General features: G+C 42.7%; 1 protein-coding gene across 1 annotated transcript in view; it reads left to right on the top strand.

Annotated features, from left to right (window-relative positions):
* Positions 1–17,315, top strand: part of SOS2 (SOS Ras/Rho guanine nucleotide exchange factor 2) — a 41,527-nt gene that overhangs the window by 1,674 nt on the left and 22,538 nt on the right. The window contains exons 2-6 of the mRNA XM_048307060.1: positions 9,449–9,574; positions 11,990–12,121; positions 13,511–13,675; positions 14,365–14,568; positions 15,876–16,019. Coding sequence (XP_048163017.1) covers positions 9,449–9,574; positions 11,990–12,121; positions 13,511–13,675; positions 14,365–14,568; positions 15,876–16,019 — 771 coding nt within the window. The remainder of the gene's footprint in view (positions 1–9,448; positions 9,575–11,989; positions 12,122–13,510; positions 13,676–14,364; positions 14,569–15,875; positions 16,020–17,315) is intronic.

The following is a 17,315-nucleotide window of genomic DNA, read 5'->3' as shown; positions in this document are numbered from 1 at the left end:
TTTTTCTCCCTGGGAAAGTTCCTTGTCTGCAGGACCCACCCTGGAGCATGAAGCAATCGGGCTGTAATGTGCATTTCTTGTGTGAACACACAGTATCAGTGAGTCAACCCAAAATTGTATCATTGTCAGTTCTGGCAGTCGTAGGGAAGCACTCTCAGTTTTAATACATTCTTTAAAAGATACTCTTTCATATAAGGAGATGTTTAAACCAGAACATTTTATCACTTGGATAATGAGATTTTCTGAGAGAACTATTCCACTGCTTCTAGGAGAGCTGAAGAACCAAATCCAAAGTGTGAAAGCCTCAAATTTTCTGTTAATTTCCCAATTTATTAAACATCATCACTGCTGTTTTCAGACAGTCTGTGATTTTGTCCTGAAGAGGTTTAAAAATCCACTTGTTGGCCAGCTGAGATCTTTCCAAGCAGGTTGCTTTGTGATGAAAACCTTACAGAAAGTTTAGTAATTTCTTAGTTAAACACCTGGAATAGAGGGGTTCTTTTATCTTTTAACCTGGTTTTTTTATTGTCCTGGATGTTATTTCCCATTCCTGAAAACATTTCTTTTTAATGAGCACTGCTTGAAGGAGAGAGAAGCTGGTAGCAGAAAAAGAGGAAAGGTTTTGGTTTTCCTAGTGCATGTTAAAGTGTGAAAAATATTTAATTCTAAAATACACAAAGATGTGGAGCTGGATAAGGAGCCCGTGCAGTTCACTAACAATAAAGAATATTTCCTTGCTGCTTGGATTTTAAGTCCAGAACATGCTCTGAAGAGCTCCAGTCTCTTCATTATGCACTCAGCAAGTTTAAGGTCACTTCTTTTTGTCAAACCACTTTTAAACTCTTGCTTTACTTTAATTCTACGCAGTGGACACTTTAAAAAATGGTAAACCACATCAGTTCGTGCTTTAATATGTGAAAAAAAGATGAAAATCTGTCTTTTAAACAATATTTTATGTGCATTTATACTCTTTAAGATTAGTAGAGAGTGCCAAATTTTACGCTACTGAGAGTCTTTTTAGGAAAAACCCAAAGCTAAATGGTAAAATATCTTTAAACCAGAATTTATATATTTGTATGCCCCCATCCTTAGCACTGGCACCTGGGAAATCTTGCAAGTTGGAAAATTTAAGGCAGTTTCATGTATTGCCTCTCTTCCAGCTGGGAGATGGACAAGCACATCCTTGCTCTAAAACACTTTATTTTCTTCTGCTGCTGTGCTGGAAATCTAAGTAGGGAGTGAGGGTAATTCGATATAAAAGTCCTTTCAAAGTAAATGAATCAGAAGAAAACAATATTTTTACGTGGTCACTGAGGTTTAGTGACTTGAGCTGCTGTTTGGAGCTGGTAAATCACCTCAAACACATCCAGGGGCTGAGCCTGATAAAAGCTTTTAACCTGGCAGCTGATTTGAGTTATTAAGGAATCACAATTTCAGTAATTGTGGGAACACTCAGGCAGCTGTTCCAGCAGCAATCACAGAGGGTTTCCAGTGCTGGGTGGGTTTGGATCTGTGGATGTGACCGTGGCAGTGCCAGGAGTGCTGGTGCTTGGGGAATGCTGTTGTTGGGGGCTTTCCTTGGGAGTGGGATTTCTCCTGTGGTGCTGGCAGGTTTTGCTCTCCCCATTTTTCGTTTCTCCACATTTGGGTTGGTTTTGTTTTGCTTGGTTTGCTGCTGTTCTGGCCCCGTGGCTTTTGTAGGGAAAGATATTGAATTGTGAAACCCTTTTCAAAGCTGCATTTTGGTTTTGGGACCACCTTTCCTAGCACAGATCCGGTGCCAGAGCTTGTCCTTGCCGAATTCCAGGTGGAACCCCCCAGAGGTGAATTATTTTGCAGGTTGAGAATGGGATTCCAGTCCTGTGTGAATTTCAGAGGCAGCAGCTGAGTGTTTCACTGCCTTCAGCCTGCTGGAGGTGCCGGTTTTAATATCCTGGGTGTGCGTTGCATAAAGGGTTTTTGGGAATTGTAGTTGAAAATTTCATTCGTACCAAATACCTTCCATTGCTACCTGGAATAAACTTCTGTTGTGGGCACTTGGAACAGGTTTTTAAAATAGACCAGGTGACCCCATAGAATTAACGTGTGTTTTTGATGTTAGTGGGGAATGTGTTGTTGGATTTGCAGATAATGGATTTATTTACCTTAAAATATTCTTGTGTGTCCTGAGCTTACGTTTTACAAGGGCCTGTGCCAGGACACAGGGAATGGCTTCCCACTGCCAGAGGGCAGGGATAGATGGGATATTGGGAAGGAATTCCTGGCTGGGAGGGTGGGGAGGCCCTGGCACAGGGTGCCCAGAGAAGCTGTGGCTGCCCCTGGATCCCTGGCAGTGCCCAAGGCCAGGCTAGACATTGGGGCTTGGAGCAGCCTGGGACAGTGGAAGGTGTCCCTGCCTTGGCAGGGGTGGAACTGGATGATCTTTAAGTTCCCTTCCAACCCAAACCATTCCAGGATTCCATGATTATCATTTGTGTGTGTTCTCGCAAATCCACTGGCAAATTAAAAGTGTGTTTCTGTAAACAAGAGCTGTGTGTTCAGTTGCTTTGCTCTTTGATTTTTCTAAACAAAGTTCACAAGCATCTCCCAGGGATTCTTGTTTTGGGTTTTCTCCATGATGCACAAACAGAGCCTGTCAAACAGTTAATCCCCACGGCTCTGCAGGCACCACATGTCGGGATAATCCTGGCACTGGGCACTATTTGCATTTTCTAAAACAATTCCACCATTGCTCTGGACCACTCATCAAATTTCTAGAGCATGACTAAAGGGTTTATTCTTAGCAAATGTTGCGTAGACAGATATAAAAGACCATTTTGAGGACTTTTTTTTGAAGTTTACATTAGTTCAGTGCTTCTGTATTTTAAAACATGTGGGAGTTACTCTGTGTGATGTGTGAGGTTGCAGGGTTGGGGTTAAGGTCAGGAGCTGCAGGGGTGTCCCAACTTTATTCCATGCATGTTTTCCATGGCAGGATCAGGCTCCCCTTGGGTTAGAATTATTTAATGTGTTATAGCCTCATTATAATGGATTATTATTTAAAGCATTCTAATTTCATTAGCATTCATTATTATTTAATGCATGATAATTCCAACAGGAAAGTTGCTCATTAAAAAGTTTTAAAATAATAGTTACATTTAGGTTTGAAATCTCTTAGGTCATTTAGCCTCTCATAAATATCTTTATTTGAGCTCAGAAGTCTGGACCTTTGCAGATTTGCAGTTGCTGCAAACATGAATTTGAGTGATCTGGGCTAGTGGAAGGTGTCCCTGTCCATGGCAGGGATTTGGAATGTGATTGGCTTTAAGATCCCTTCCAACCCAAACCAGTCTGGGATTCTATGGATGCATCAGCTTGGAAACAAAGGGGAGGCTGGTCCTTTTACTTAAATCCTATTATTTCATGCCTTTTTTCATTTTTACAAAGTTCCTGACACAGGAATCTGTGCTTGGCAAAAGGTAACAGAAGAGTTTTTGCAGCCACTGGTGTGAGACAAAGGTGGACTTTAGGTCCCAGGTGTTTAATAGGAACGCTGTGATTTCATTTGGCAGCTCAAGCAGGAGAAACATTTCCTACCTGTGTTGTTCAAGTGGAAATGGGAATTAGTGTTTGCCTTGGCAAAACAGGCACAGGAATTAAAAACCACCGGAGCCGTTCGCTGCCATGATTCACCTCATTGTGGTGCCTTTACCCCCTCAGGACTGGGCTCCAGCCCCAATCCCAGTGTGTGCTTTTCCCATCTTCTCATCCCACCTCACCTGTGTTATCCTGTGAGCCACCTCACCTCCTGAAGTGTCTCCTGCCCACCTCCTCCTGCTCTCCCTGGGTTTTCACCTCTCTCTTTGCACAGTGCAGCCCTTATCTAATCTTCCAGAGGAGCTGTGGAGTCTGTTATTTGCTTTTCTAATTACCTCACTGATTCCCTCTGTGCCAGCCTTTCACATGAGTGGTTCCGGACGGTTACTCATGTGGAAAACGTGGCTTTCCTGGATCCATGGCCTCTGTTCTCCCTGATATTTTAATGTCATCTCAATGACCAGCTGTTTAATGGAGAAATTACTCTGAGGGTCTGCACTGTCTCCACATTATAGGAATTCTTCCCTGTGAGGGTGGGGAGGCCCTGGAATAGAATTGCCAGAGCAGCTGGGGCTGCCCCTGGATCCCTGGCAGTGCCCAAGGCCAGGCTGGACATTGGGGCTGGGAGCAGCCTGGGACAGTGGGAGGTGTCCCTGCCCATGGCAGGGGTGGAACAGGATGGGCTTTAATGTCCCTTCCAACCCAAACCATTCTGGGATTCAAATTCCAGGTCTGAATAATTCAATCTACCTCACTGAGCCGTTCTCCTTGGGAGGGGTGGGATGTGAACAGTGGGGAGAGGGAGCCCATGAGTGCTGAATTCAGAGCCCAGAGCAGCTCCCAGCTCTGCGTGGAAGAGTTTTGGGAGAACTGGGAGCTGTCAGCATTCATTCACATGAGGGCACAGCCACCTCCACGCTGGCTGGGGTGTTTCCCTCCCCTACCACAGAGCAGAGGCTGTGCTGGGCTCCCTCAGGGTTTATCTCAATTTAAACAAAGCATTTTATGTGGATGGATAAAATCCAAACACTTAATTTTCCGTCAGTTTTTAAGATTAAGATGTATATATAGTTTGTGTACATGTAAACAAACCCACATTTTGGGTTCTCCTTGACTCTGTATAAAAGGAAACAACAATTAAGTGGAGAAAGAAGAATTTGTGTGTATCTGTGTTGTTCTTTATGTGTTTTTTCTGTGGGCACCAAGCAGCCTTCCCAGGAGATTTTAAGACAGTCTTTGATGCTGTTTCAAAGTCAGATCCATCATTCCTGCTTTAATTTACCCTCCCCTCAACTAGAATATAGTGTAGGAGAAAATTATTTAAATAGCTAAAGATGAGAAAAAAATTACATTTGCACCAAAGTGGTGGTGTAAGATGGTTTTTTAATACCTCTGTACAGTCAATTTAGGGATAATTTTACTTTGCTAACCATGCTTCAAGTTTTTTACAGTAAAAAACTCCAAATGCTGTATGTAGATAAAAATTCTCTTTTACTTAAGAGACTGCTTCATGCTGTTCCTCTCTCAGCATGTTTTAGTCTGATTTAAGAAAGACAGGCCAGCCAGAAATTGCTGTACTGGAAATAAAATCAGAAATTCGTGTGGTTATTTTTAAAAAGTTGACAGTGCATTTTTATTGGGGATTTCTCTTCAATTTAAATCTTTGTGGTTCTTTCTAAAGAATTGTGCTTGAAAATTGGGAATACCAGCACTGTCCCCTTTCACTGAGTAAAAGCAGCAGATGCCTTTAGGTTGCTCCATTTGGTTCCCTTCTTCCTCTGGAGCATCATCCAGATGAGGGATTAAAAATGCCTTTGGAGCAGATGTTTTATGTTTCTCATGGTCAGGGTTATCTTTAGGAGAGAAAAGATAAGAAGGAATTAAAACACAGACATTTAAATGAGAAACTTCGTGTTCTGAAATCTCAGGTAATACTGGAATTCTGTTTTCTGAAAATGTAGTTTGGAATATGAGTAGAAAACTGGGATATTTTTGCCAAGTCTTTCAGGAATACGGATCCATATTTTTTGTGGTGGAATGTGCCGCTTACAGACTCGATGTGCACGTCATGGATTTGGGAATTTTCTCTTCTTGGGGTTTTTTTTTAATGAAAAATCTCTTGTTTTGCTCATGCGCTCACTGTGGAACAACTGGAGCTTTCTGGATGTGTTTTTACTATCAAAATACATCTATTAAGTAAAAATATGTTTAGCTATTTTAGCCAAAGCCTCAGAACAAGCTAAAAAGAAGTTCCTTGCAGTTTTGACTCTGTTTTTTTTCCCCTCAGCTTTTTGTCATTTCAAATGGAACCCTTTGATCATTGCTTTTATACTCTGGTCTGAGATCCCGAATTCCTGTGTTTCAAAATTTACCCTGCAGTTATATTGGTTAAAAAAAAAAAAAAAAAATCAGTTTGTTTCTAGTTTTAATACCATTTATCTCCATGAAAAGTTTTCATCCTCATCTTTTCTGAACAGACTCCTTGCTCGGAGGATTAATAAAATCTCACTGAGAATGAACTTTGAGGAGAAGTTTTTGAGGATTTTCATCAAATAAACATTGGAGTGGTGGAAGAGTAGGGAAAAGCTGAGGAGCAAGAGAAGGAGCAGTTTAGGAGTTTCAATGTAAAATAAAATTATGTCCCCCAGAAAGGCCTTAAGGCCAAGTTTAAATGCCACTCTTGGACCTGTTATTTAATTTCTGTTCCTTGAAACAGCTTGGACTAAACCAAGTGTGAATGACTCTGCAAAAATTAGTTAGTCCTGCTAATCCTAATCTCTCTTTAAGGACTTTAGACATTCTGCTATTTCAGAGATAAAATAGTAAAAAAATCTGGTTTCTGTGCTCCCTTCTGTTCATGTTCGTGCAGCAGAGCTCTGCCTCATCAGTGCAACAACTTGTGGATTTTTAAAGGGTCTTTTGACCCTTAAAAGAAACCATTACCAGACAAAATTCATCCTGTGTAGCTCTGATGTGTTTATTCCATGCCAGTTTATATAATTGTGCTCAGATATTTCAGTGTGAACCTGAGATCAGTGAATATCCCTTCTGTAAGAAACATTCCCAGTAATTCCTCCTGCTTTTTTCCATATATTCAGTGCTTTATCAGTCTCTTCTTGCTTTTCCAGTCCTCTCAGTCAGGATTTAGGGAGTACTGTAAAGAATAAGTGGTCTCTCCTTGATCCAGTGGCATCTGATTTGATCAGCTGGTGCACAGCTTTTATTAAAGTATTTTTGTTTTGCTCTGAAAAACACTGCCTTGATACAAAATTGGTTTTTTCTTCTCAGCATTTATGTCAGAATAACTTCTCTGAAAGCCAGGGAGTGCAGAAGCACCTCTGGGACCTTTCAGGATGCTGCAGGCAGACTCATTTCAAGTGGCAGCTGATCTTCTAAATCCTCTGGGGAGAGTTGTCTCAACCAAGAGATGCTGGGCTTTGTTGTTGGTTTTGCTCCTTTCAAAGGAAAATTGACTCCAGGACTTAGAGAGGGCCACGGAGATGATTTGGGGGATGGAACAGTTGTGAGGAAAGGCTGAGCATGTCGGGGTTGTTCAGCCTGGAGAAGAGAAGGCTCCAGGGAAACCTCAGAGCCCCTTGCAGGGCCTAAAGGGGCTCCAGGAGAGCTGGAGAGGGACTGGGGACAAGGGATGGAGGGACAGGACACAGGGAATGGCTTCCCAGTGCCAGAGGGCAGGGATGGATGGGAGATTGGGAACTGGGAATTCCTGGCTGTGAGGGTGGGCAGGCCCTGGCACAGGGTGCCCAGAGCAGCTGGGGCTGCCCCTGGATCCCTGGAAATGTCCAAGGCCAGGTTGGAGGGGCTTGGAGCACCTTGGGATAGTGGAAGGTGTCCCTGCCCATGGCAGGGGTGGGAATAGGATGGTGTTTAAGATCCCTTCCAATCCAGGCAGTTCCAGGATTCCATGGTTTGTGTTCCTAATACGAAGCTGAGATTCCCTGTCACTGTTTAAGGAGAGCTCTGTGCTCCTCTGCTGCTCCTCAGCTGTGCTGGACATCCTTGTGCTCCCAAGAAAGTTTAGGATAATATGGCATGAGCTGTTTAGACCTGGGAACTGAAGTCAGGTACAAATGAAGTCACTTTTGTGCAGTGAAGTCTGAAACAAATGATTGGAGGGAGGAGAAGGCTGCAGTTTGACCCAGGGAATGGGAGTTCCCATCTTCTCCTAATCTTCCTCTTCTTACTGTTCTGTTCTTGTCAGTTCTCTGGAGCATCATTAAGGGTTCACTGCAGGGACACAGAATTTCATCTGATTTCCTTGCTGGGTCCTGCTCTTGCTGTAGTGGTGCTCTCTGAGAGACACGTGGCAGGACCTTAACTCGGCACTTCCTGGTTTTCCATTGTTTTGTGAATTAAACTCTCATGTTCAGGAAGAACACGAAATGCCCTGGCTATTGTTGAAAACCTGCTGTCTTAAGTAAGAGTTTTCAAGGAGTGGGTTTGGTTTTCTTGAGGATTCTTTCTTTCTTTCAGGATCTTGTATCTATGTCAGCTGGGAATCAGCTGTGTAAAGCAGAGATTCGTTTTTGAGGCACAGAAAGAGAAATTACATTTACAGGGCTATAAAATAACTTTGTAACAAGACTGGGCAGCTGGATTCAAACTCACAGAGGTCAGGGTTCAGTGGGATACTGGGAAGGAATTCCTGGCTGGGAGGGTGGGGAGGCCCTGGAATAGAATTCCCAGAGAAGCTGTGGCTGCCCCTGGATCCCTGGAAGTGTCCAAGGCCAGGCTGGATGGGATTGGAGCACCCTTGAATAGTGGAAGGTGTCCCTGCCCATGGCAGGGGTGGCACTGGATGATCTCTAAGGTCTCTTCCAACCCAAACCATTCTGGGATTCTCCTTAATTTGGAGGAAGCCCTCAGAGCGCCCCCGGTTTTGGGAACTGCTCCATGGGCTTTGGGAGGGGCTGTGCCTGTAATTCATCAGAATTCAACCCAAGGATATTTCTGTCTTGTCCCAAGAAACTGCCACCCCGTTTGTCCTGTGAGTGCCAATGTGAGTATGTCAGATGACTTTTTTGAAGTGATTTACATGGAATTTGTATGGGGAGAGGAGGGAATTTCCCTGGATTGTATTCCTTACGAATCTTTTGGCTATAGTTTGAGATCTAGTGAGCGCTTTCCTGATTGAGAGGCTGCCAGGGAAAACTGAGTATGGAGACCAACTCCTGAGTGCTTTTCTTTTTCTTTTTAAGGTGGGGTGGTTTGACTGGGGGGATTTTTACTACAAAACAGCCCTGCTGACCCAGGATGAGTTAATTGTAACCCTTTTTGTGTAGGCACATGCTGAGGTTGCCTGTTTTGGGTTGTCTGGTCTAGTTTAGCCTGGAAAACCAAGGCTGGGATTAATCTTCATGAAATGAGATAAAAGGAGTTATCCTGCCTTGCCTTGAAAAGAGGTGTAAGTCAGCTTTTCCTTGCTTTTCTTCTGGTGGGGCCGTGCTGCTCCTCTGTTCAGTCACCCAGGTAGGGTGAGCTGTTGCTACAGGTAGTGACTCCATCAGTCACTCATTAGGGTTGGTAACGTCACTGTAGTTACTCATTCAGGAGATGAGTAACTCAGAGTTACCCACAGGGATTGTTTCGCTCCAGTGTTGGCAGAAATCTGCCTTGGCTTGAAAGTCCTTCCCACCATAATGGCAAAACATGGAGTTTGTCATTCCACAGAGGTGCCAGCTTGGCAGGAATAGGAATTACCACCTTAACTCCATAGGAAAACTTGTGAGAAATACTAAAAGTGTGTGAACTTGCAGCACTGGAATCCAGAGTTATCCTGCTTTTGCTGGGATTTGTTTTTAGGCACAGCTTTCCATTAAAAAATCCTAATTCTTTGAATTCCTTTGGCCAGGTCCAGCAGCAGGTTCACCCCAACCTGTCGGCAAAGGAAGATTCCCTCTACTACATTGAGGAGCTGATCCTGCAGCTGCTGAACAAACTGTGCATCGCCCAGCCACGGACTGTGCAGGATGTGGAGGTAGGGCTGCAGGCTGGAAAACCAAGGGTTTGCCTCTGGAATCGCTGAAATTAATTAGGATATTTTGGGCAGTGCAGGTTGGAAGCCCAGAACTTGTTAACACAACTTTGTGGCTGCCCCTGGATCCCTGGAAGTGTCCAAGGCCTGGTTGGATGGGGTTTGGAGCAACCTGGGATAGTGGAAGGTATCCCATGGAAGGGATGGAACTGGATGAGCCTTAAGGTCCCTTCCAACCCAAACTATTCTGGGATACTCTGATTCTATTTAGATTTTATAAGCAAATTTAATAGGGAACTCATTTTCTTACCCAGTGCTTCAGAAGAGAAATTGTGGGAATTTTTCCTTTCAGCAATATTTTTATAAAAGCAAAATGCTTCGAAGGATTTTCTGCTGCTCGAATGCACATTGGATTTAAGAATTTTTCCTACTTTTTTGACATAAATATGCAAGGAAAAAAATTAAATAGTGCAATGAAAGATTACTGTTGTCAGGCCTGGACTGTGCAGCTGAGGGAATAGAGCTGGATGTTCCTGGGACTTTATTGGACTCACTGAGGCTCTTGTATTATTGCAGCTGTCAGCTTTTGTGTCATCATTCCAAAATGAGGGTTTAATGGAGTCTGGAGGGAGAAAGTGGCTTCCATGTGGCTGTGACCCGATAGAGCTTTGCAGAGTATTAATTTTACATCAATCTTAGGTCCAGGATTTTCAGCCTGATCCAAAATGAAATCTTTGTGTGGGATTCTCTGTGTGTGTTGTGGAAATGGAAAGAATTATATATATGTATATAAAAATAAAAATGATATGTGTGTCAAAATTATTATATACATCTATTCATATAAATTATATGTGTGTCTCATGGAAATGAAAGAAAATTATATCTATAGGTAAATATGTATTAGATATCTGTATAAAAAATATGTATTGGCAAAATAACTGCCCAGAGGGCTTTAGATTCTTATTAGATGCCCTTTATTCAACACTAATTATTAATTTTGGATTAGGATTTTTTTTTTTTAATACTGATGCATAAAGATTATAGTATCACTAAATAAAAGCAGAATTTAATAGCTCCTTCATAGCTCTTGAGATTGGATCTGCTCCTCAGCTGTTTTTAGCTGTTAAGGGAAAACATGAGAGCTATGATCTCTGAAGTTTATCATGCAGATATTTACATAACAGCCTGGAGCTAATGGAACTGTTTGTTCAAGATGTTGTACTCAAGTATTTGCAGGATCAAGGTCTAAAAATCTCAAATTAGAAATGTTTTATAAATAGAAACAGCCCTTCAAATTATTCCTAAAGAAAACAGTGGGAAGCAGTGCTGGGGCACAGAAGGCCTGTGTTAGGTTGGATATTGGGAAGGAATTCCTGGCTGGGAGGGTGGGGAGGCCCTGGAAGAGAATTCCCAGAGGAGCTGTGGCTGCCCCTGGATCCCTGAAGTGTCCAAGGCCAGGCTGGACCGGGCTTGGAGCAGCCTGGGATAGTGGAAGGTGTCCCTGCCCATGGCAGGGCTGGCACTGGATGATCTTTAAGGTCCCTTCCAACCCAAACCAGTCTGGAATTCCATGATTCTAAGCTGAAGGATGGCTGAATGCCACCTTACCTCCATTTTTGGGATGATCTCCTGGTAGGATCCCGAGGAAGGGTCATTTGGGGGAACCATCCCAGCACTGTCAGCTGCTCTTCAGGAGGGAATGTCACCCTGTGTTAAGCTGGCAGCTGATCAGAAAGTTGGGCATTAATTGGCCACCTGCAAAGACTTAAAAGCTGCCTCGAAGAAAATTTGCCTCTCTGAAGACCTTGGGCCTCCTGTTAGATCTTGGAACGTGCAAAAATCTTTTAATCAAAGGGACACAAATATTTCCCCGTTTTTTTCCAGCTCATCCTTCAGCTTTTTATTCCTGCCACAAACTTCATCTGATGTAGGGCAAGTTACACTCTTTTCTCAAATAGGAACAATATCAACTTGGGGGTTTTTTTGTAGCCTGTAAACTGTTTAGTACTTCCTGATGGTGTTTATATTTTGGGCTCCTGGTCTCACAGAATCCCAGAATAGTTTGGGTTGGAAGGGACCTTAAAGACCATCCATATCCAACTCCCTGCCGTGGCAGGAACACCTTCCACTAGAAGTGGAGACTGAAAACTTCTTGCTGCTCTTGTAAAGAACAAAAAGGAAGAGGCATTTTAGGAGATTTGAAGGAGTTCTTGGTGCTCAGGGAAGGGAGGTTGTTGGGGATTGCTGAAAAGAGAGAAGCCGAGTTGGGGAAGGAGAGAACAATTAGGAAAATGTGTTGCAAACACTGAGGAGGAGGATAATTGTCTGTACCAGAGGGGAAGTAATTTGCTGTGCTGTATTTTATTTAAACCTCTCTGGTGGCTGTGGTTGGTCTCAGTGCACTCTCTGTTTGGGCAGGAGCGGGTTCAGAAGACGTTTCCTCACCCCATAGACAAGTGGGCGATCGCTGATGCTCAGTCGGCCATCGAGAAACGGAAAAGAAGGAACCCCCTCCTGCTCCCTGTGGACAAAATCCATCCTTTACTGAAGGTACCTCTCACCTTTATTGCCCCCCAGCATAACCTTTAATGTATTTCTTTAATTTGTTTGAAATTAAAGAAGTTTCTCTTCTTGGCGGAGGGAGTAAAGAGTCACCATAAAACTGAATTTGTTGTAGGTGTAATAAAAGGAAATCCTTCAATTCATCATGTTCAAGACATCAGTGTGTTAATCTATTACTCTGAAAGATGATTAGTTAGTTTTTAACATAAATAAAACTCAAATACCTTCCCTATTTCAGCAGCTGCTTTGATGCCTTTATTTGTTTCAAAATGCTGCAGAAGCCAAAATAGAAGAAGAGGGAACAAGTAGATCCTGTTCCTTGTGTACTGTCAACCAAGATGTGTGTCAGTGTCCTTTCAGTCACTGCTGAATGTCACTGGTGCCTTGGGTTTAAAAGTCAAGAGATCTGCAAAGGTGTTTCCAGCTGCTGAGAACACTTTATTGGAGCATAAGCAGAAATTAAAGCACTTTTCCAGGTCTCCTTGCTGTGTTCACATATACAACATCTCAGCTCCTGAGGGTTGGTGAGAAGGGAAGGGGTGTCAAGAGAGAAAACAGCATTAAATAAGATCTTCCTAAACTGGTATTCTTTGGTGAAATCTGGTTTAGAAGTGTGAGAACAGGCCCAGAATCTGATTTTTAGAGGATGCCCCAACACGTAATGAGAACACATCTGCCTTATCCAGATGCACAAACTCACCTGTATTTATTGACAGGTAAAAGGCTGTGTGGTGCAAGCTCTGCAGAACATGGAGCATGTTCCCAAGGATAATGTGCCACATTCATCCTGGTTTTTTTCTGTTCAGACTTTCATTATTAAAGTTTCATTATTTTATGTAGTGCAAGGATGCAGAGTGCTCAGTTGGCATGGCAGGGGGTGGAAGAGAGGATCTTTAAGGTCCCTTCCAGCCCAAACCATTCCATGATTCCGTGAAAGTGGAACCTACTCTGTTCTCAAGAGTCCACATTAGGGCCAGAGTCCTGCAATAAGCACAGACAAAAATGGAAATTAAAGTGCAGGAAGTGTACTTTAAATTTAAAGTATATTTAAAGTATACTTAAATTTAAAGTACACTGAAGTGCCTTCCTTAAAGGAATTCTATTTTTAGGACTGTCAGTTTTAGAGGAGGGATTATTTCAAGTTCTGTAGCTTTTCCTCTTTTAAAATACTGCAGAATATCACAGGTATTTACAAGCATCTCCTTCCAGGCAGATATTCCAATTTCCCTTTGATATCCTCAGCCCTGGGTGTTCCATTACTGTAAATGATCACCACAGACAAGATCCATTTCAGTCGAAAATTCAATGTGTTAATTGTCATTCTAGATGAATTTCTGGAATAAATACCATTTGTTTTCTCTTGTTTTCACTTTGCAGGAGGTCCTGGGCTACAAGGTGGATTACCATGTGTCTCTCTATATCGTGGCTGTCTTGGAATACATCTCAGCTGACATTTTAAAGCTGGCTGGAAACTATGTTTTCAATATCCGACACTTTGAAATCTCCCAGCAGGACATTAAAGTATCAATGTGTGCTGATAAGGTAAAGAGTTGGGATTAAAACAGTATTTAGAGGTGATTTTTTTTTAAATTTAGTTGATTTGGAAGGTGTATTTAAAGGAGAATCAGAGGGAGAGCCTGGTTTTACTCAAAGGCAAAGCTTCTCTCAAAAATTGAAGTTAAGTCAAGTCAAAGGCAAAGCTTCTCTCCTTGTTCGTGGTGGATCTGTCACAGCAGAAATTTAAGTTAAGCCTGGCTAAGTTTTGGAACAGCAGGAGCTCTTAGAAGCAGTGTAAGGACAGAAAATGATGTTGTCCTTCATTTCTCTGTTGTCACGCCCTCCTGATGTCACTTTGTCATGGCAGCTCTTCTTCATAACACAGAAAAGACCTTTAGTTTTCATGCCTATTAAAATGAGAAACATTTTTGTTCAGTTTTATCTTCAGCAGGAGGTTTTGTCCAAGGCTTATGCAAGATGCCTTGTTTTCCAAGTTGATTCTGCATGAATTGTAACTTGTTTTCTAGGTCATACTCACTTCCAAGGGGGAAAATGGCTTTGGCAACTGCTGCAGCCTCCTGCTGCCAAAGTTGAAATATTACTCCCTTGTGAAAGTGATCACAGAAAGGATTGTATTAAAAACTCCAAGGATTTCTCTGAACACACTGAAATAGCTGAGCTGGAGCCAAATGTGAAAATCCGGCTGGGTGTAATTCTCTGGATTTCTTTGCCAGGTTTTGATGGATATGTTTGATCAGGATGAGATTGGGTTGGTTTCTCTGTGTGAGGACGAGCCCTCTTCTTCTGGGGAGCTCAACTACTACGACCTGGTGAGAAATGAGATTGCAGAAGAAAGGCAATACCTGCGGGAGCTGAACCTGATCATCAAAGTATTTCGGGAAGCTTTTCTGTCCAACAAGAGACTGTTCACACCTCATGTGAGTCCTTTATTGATGGGCAATGCTAATTGCTCCATTAGCAGCCAGAACTTATCCCTTTTGCATTAACTGTGCTGGAGGTGAAATCAAATTTGATTTATTGTCTGTCAGTGAATAATGAGCATTTTTTGTGTGTGAAATCCAGTGGGGGAATTGCCATTAATAGCATGGGAGTGGAGCCCAATGGACACAATTCCCTGTCAGATGCCAGCAGTAGCTGGATTCTTTGGGTCATTTAGGTGATAGTTTCATTTTTGCTTAACACAAAAATGAAATCATCTACCTGCACGTGCAGTGAATGCTTGAAGTGACATTTAAAGGCTATCCCTTATCTGTAGAAATTCCAATTAAAACAGCCCTTGGCTGTGGATTCTCTAACTGTGAGGGGAATCTCTGTTTGATAAATGATTGAAATATTTGATTGAAATTGTCTGTGTGGCAAATTCTGTTCTCAGGGGGAGTAAGGAAGGATTGGTGGGACAGGGAAAAGGGGACAGGCCAGCAGAACCTCAGCTGGGGTTTTTAGGTGATACCAGCAGGTTAAAAAGAGGCAGCAGGAGCCATTCTCATTCCAGCTGGGTGTGGAAGTTCCTCAGGAGCTGATGGAATGGTGCGGATGTGGGGACAGAATTCCAAGGAAGATGATGGGAGGAGAAGGGAACAATGTTTGGGAGCTAAGGAATATTCTTTTGGGGATGGGGATGGGAAATTCCAGGATTGCATGTTCCCACAAGAGGGTTGCCATGGTCTGGGCACTGGCTGGAGGTCAGTGGGAGGTTGGGCCAGAGAAAATTCTGAGCAGGGAGTTCAGAGGGGGAATCCAGGACACTGGAAGGGGCTCCCTCGTTGGGTGTGTGGATTTGAACACTCTCCAAGTAGAATTTGGGAAGGAAGCTGCCAATTCCTGCTCTGTTCTCAGCTGAAGGAGCCCAGGAGCTGCTTTAGTTGCACCTGGGGTTTAAAGGATCTGAGCTTGGAGCTGCCATAAATTCCTCCTGTAAATCACCTCCTTCCTGCTGTGTTCCATGGGACAGGACCGAGCAGAGGGAACAGTGACAGCTGGGAAGGCCAGGAGTGCCTGTCCTGGGAGCACAGCAGCTCCTGGGAAGGATGCTGTGGGAACTGGGCAAGGCTGGATGAGCTCAGGGAAGCCTGGAGGGCTGGGAAGACCGCGGAGTTTAACTTTCCCTTGCTTTTTGTTGGCTCCTCTCTGTTTACCTCCTGGTTCAGACAAAACCCACTCGGATATTTGCATGCTCCAAATAAATGATCCCAGCCAGGTACTCAGCCATGATTTGTGTTTGCAGGACATTGATGTGATATTCAGCAACATTTCAGACATCCACGAGCTGACAGTGAAGCTTTTGGGATTGATTGAGGACACTGTGGAAATGACAGATGAAAGCAGCCCTCACCCTCTGGCTGGCAGCTGCTTTGAGGACCTTGCAGAGGTTTGGTGTTTCATTGGGGTGGTTTGGGGTTTTTTTAAAATTAAATCACTCCAAAGGGGGTTTTAATTCAAATATATTGTTTGACATCTGGAATGGGAAATGCCTCCACAGAGCAGGGACTCCAGGAAGGATTGAAGTATCAAACCAGCAGTTTATGGCTCAGGATTGTAGCAAAAGTGCTGTTGATACCCACTGACCTCTAAAATGGATATTAAAGAGTAGGAATAAGAGAAAACACTGCCCAGGGATTGGGTGTGGCTCGTACTGGAATGTTTATTAATTATTCTTTCAGTTTGTTTTGAGTGGGCACTGAAATACCAGAAGGAATTTTATAGAATTCTGAACTACTCCATATTAAAACTATTCTGAAATACAGAAGGGAGTCCCAAAGCTGAAGTGGGGTAGAGCTCAGTTTAGTCAGAATTCCAGAGCAGAGGTGCAGAATGACTCTGGAATTCAGCAGGGAGGTGCACAGGGAAAAATCAGGATCTGAGAGGCAAAAGGACAATTCAGAATACACCACATAAGTTTTATTGTCAGGAAAGAAAACTCTTGGAGTGGATGACCAAGGTAGGGATGGAGGTTTTGCTGTCTTTGGACATGGTTTAATGGAATCTGCTTTTCCTTGGAATGTGTATTAATCCCAGTTTTTGGCCCTAAAACATGAGAGCAATCATGTAAACCACTATTACAGAGGAAACCAATGAGTTGTTCTGAGCTGACAGAGAATAAATCAGGTGAACCACATGGTGAATGGCAAGTTTTTGGTTTTATTTTAGAATGTTTCTTAAAAAAATAACAATAAAACTTCTATTTCATTTTTATGTATCTTTCATTTTTATGATCTGAGGATTGCATGAACACCCCAGCACCACCTGGAAAATTATGACATTTTTGTGGCTGTAAGAAATAGTGATTTTTGAGCTCAGGTGCCACTCACTTAGGAAGAGACCATAAAGATAAAGTTTTCTTGGCATTGCTTCAACAAACCATTCATATGTAGGAAAGTCCAGCTGACCAAGTCTTAGCAGTTATTGAAGCATAATTGCTTCATAATGATAAGGAGAAGTGTTTGATCAATGGATTAAAGTAGTTATAATATTGAAACTGAAAATAAAACCCCTTAAATTTGAAATACTGCAGCATTATCCTGGGGAAAAAATCTGATTTTATTGCAAAAGCTGCTGTTAGTCATCCTGTGCTTTAATGGAAACAAATCCTTTTCAATGAGTGAAAATCTCATCTGAATTTTCATTCACTGAAAAAACCTGAAGAGGAAATGCAGTACAGATTATT

This window comes from Corvus hawaiiensis, chromosome 6 (genome assembly GCF_020740725.1).
Source record: "Corvus hawaiiensis isolate bCorHaw1 chromosome 6, bCorHaw1.pri.cur, whole genome shotgun sequence".
Lineage (NCBI taxonomy): Eukaryota > Metazoa > Chordata > Aves > Passeriformes > Corvidae > Corvus > Corvus hawaiiensis.
Note: the sequence above shows the minus strand (reverse complement) of the source record. Positions and strands in the feature narration are given on the sequence as shown.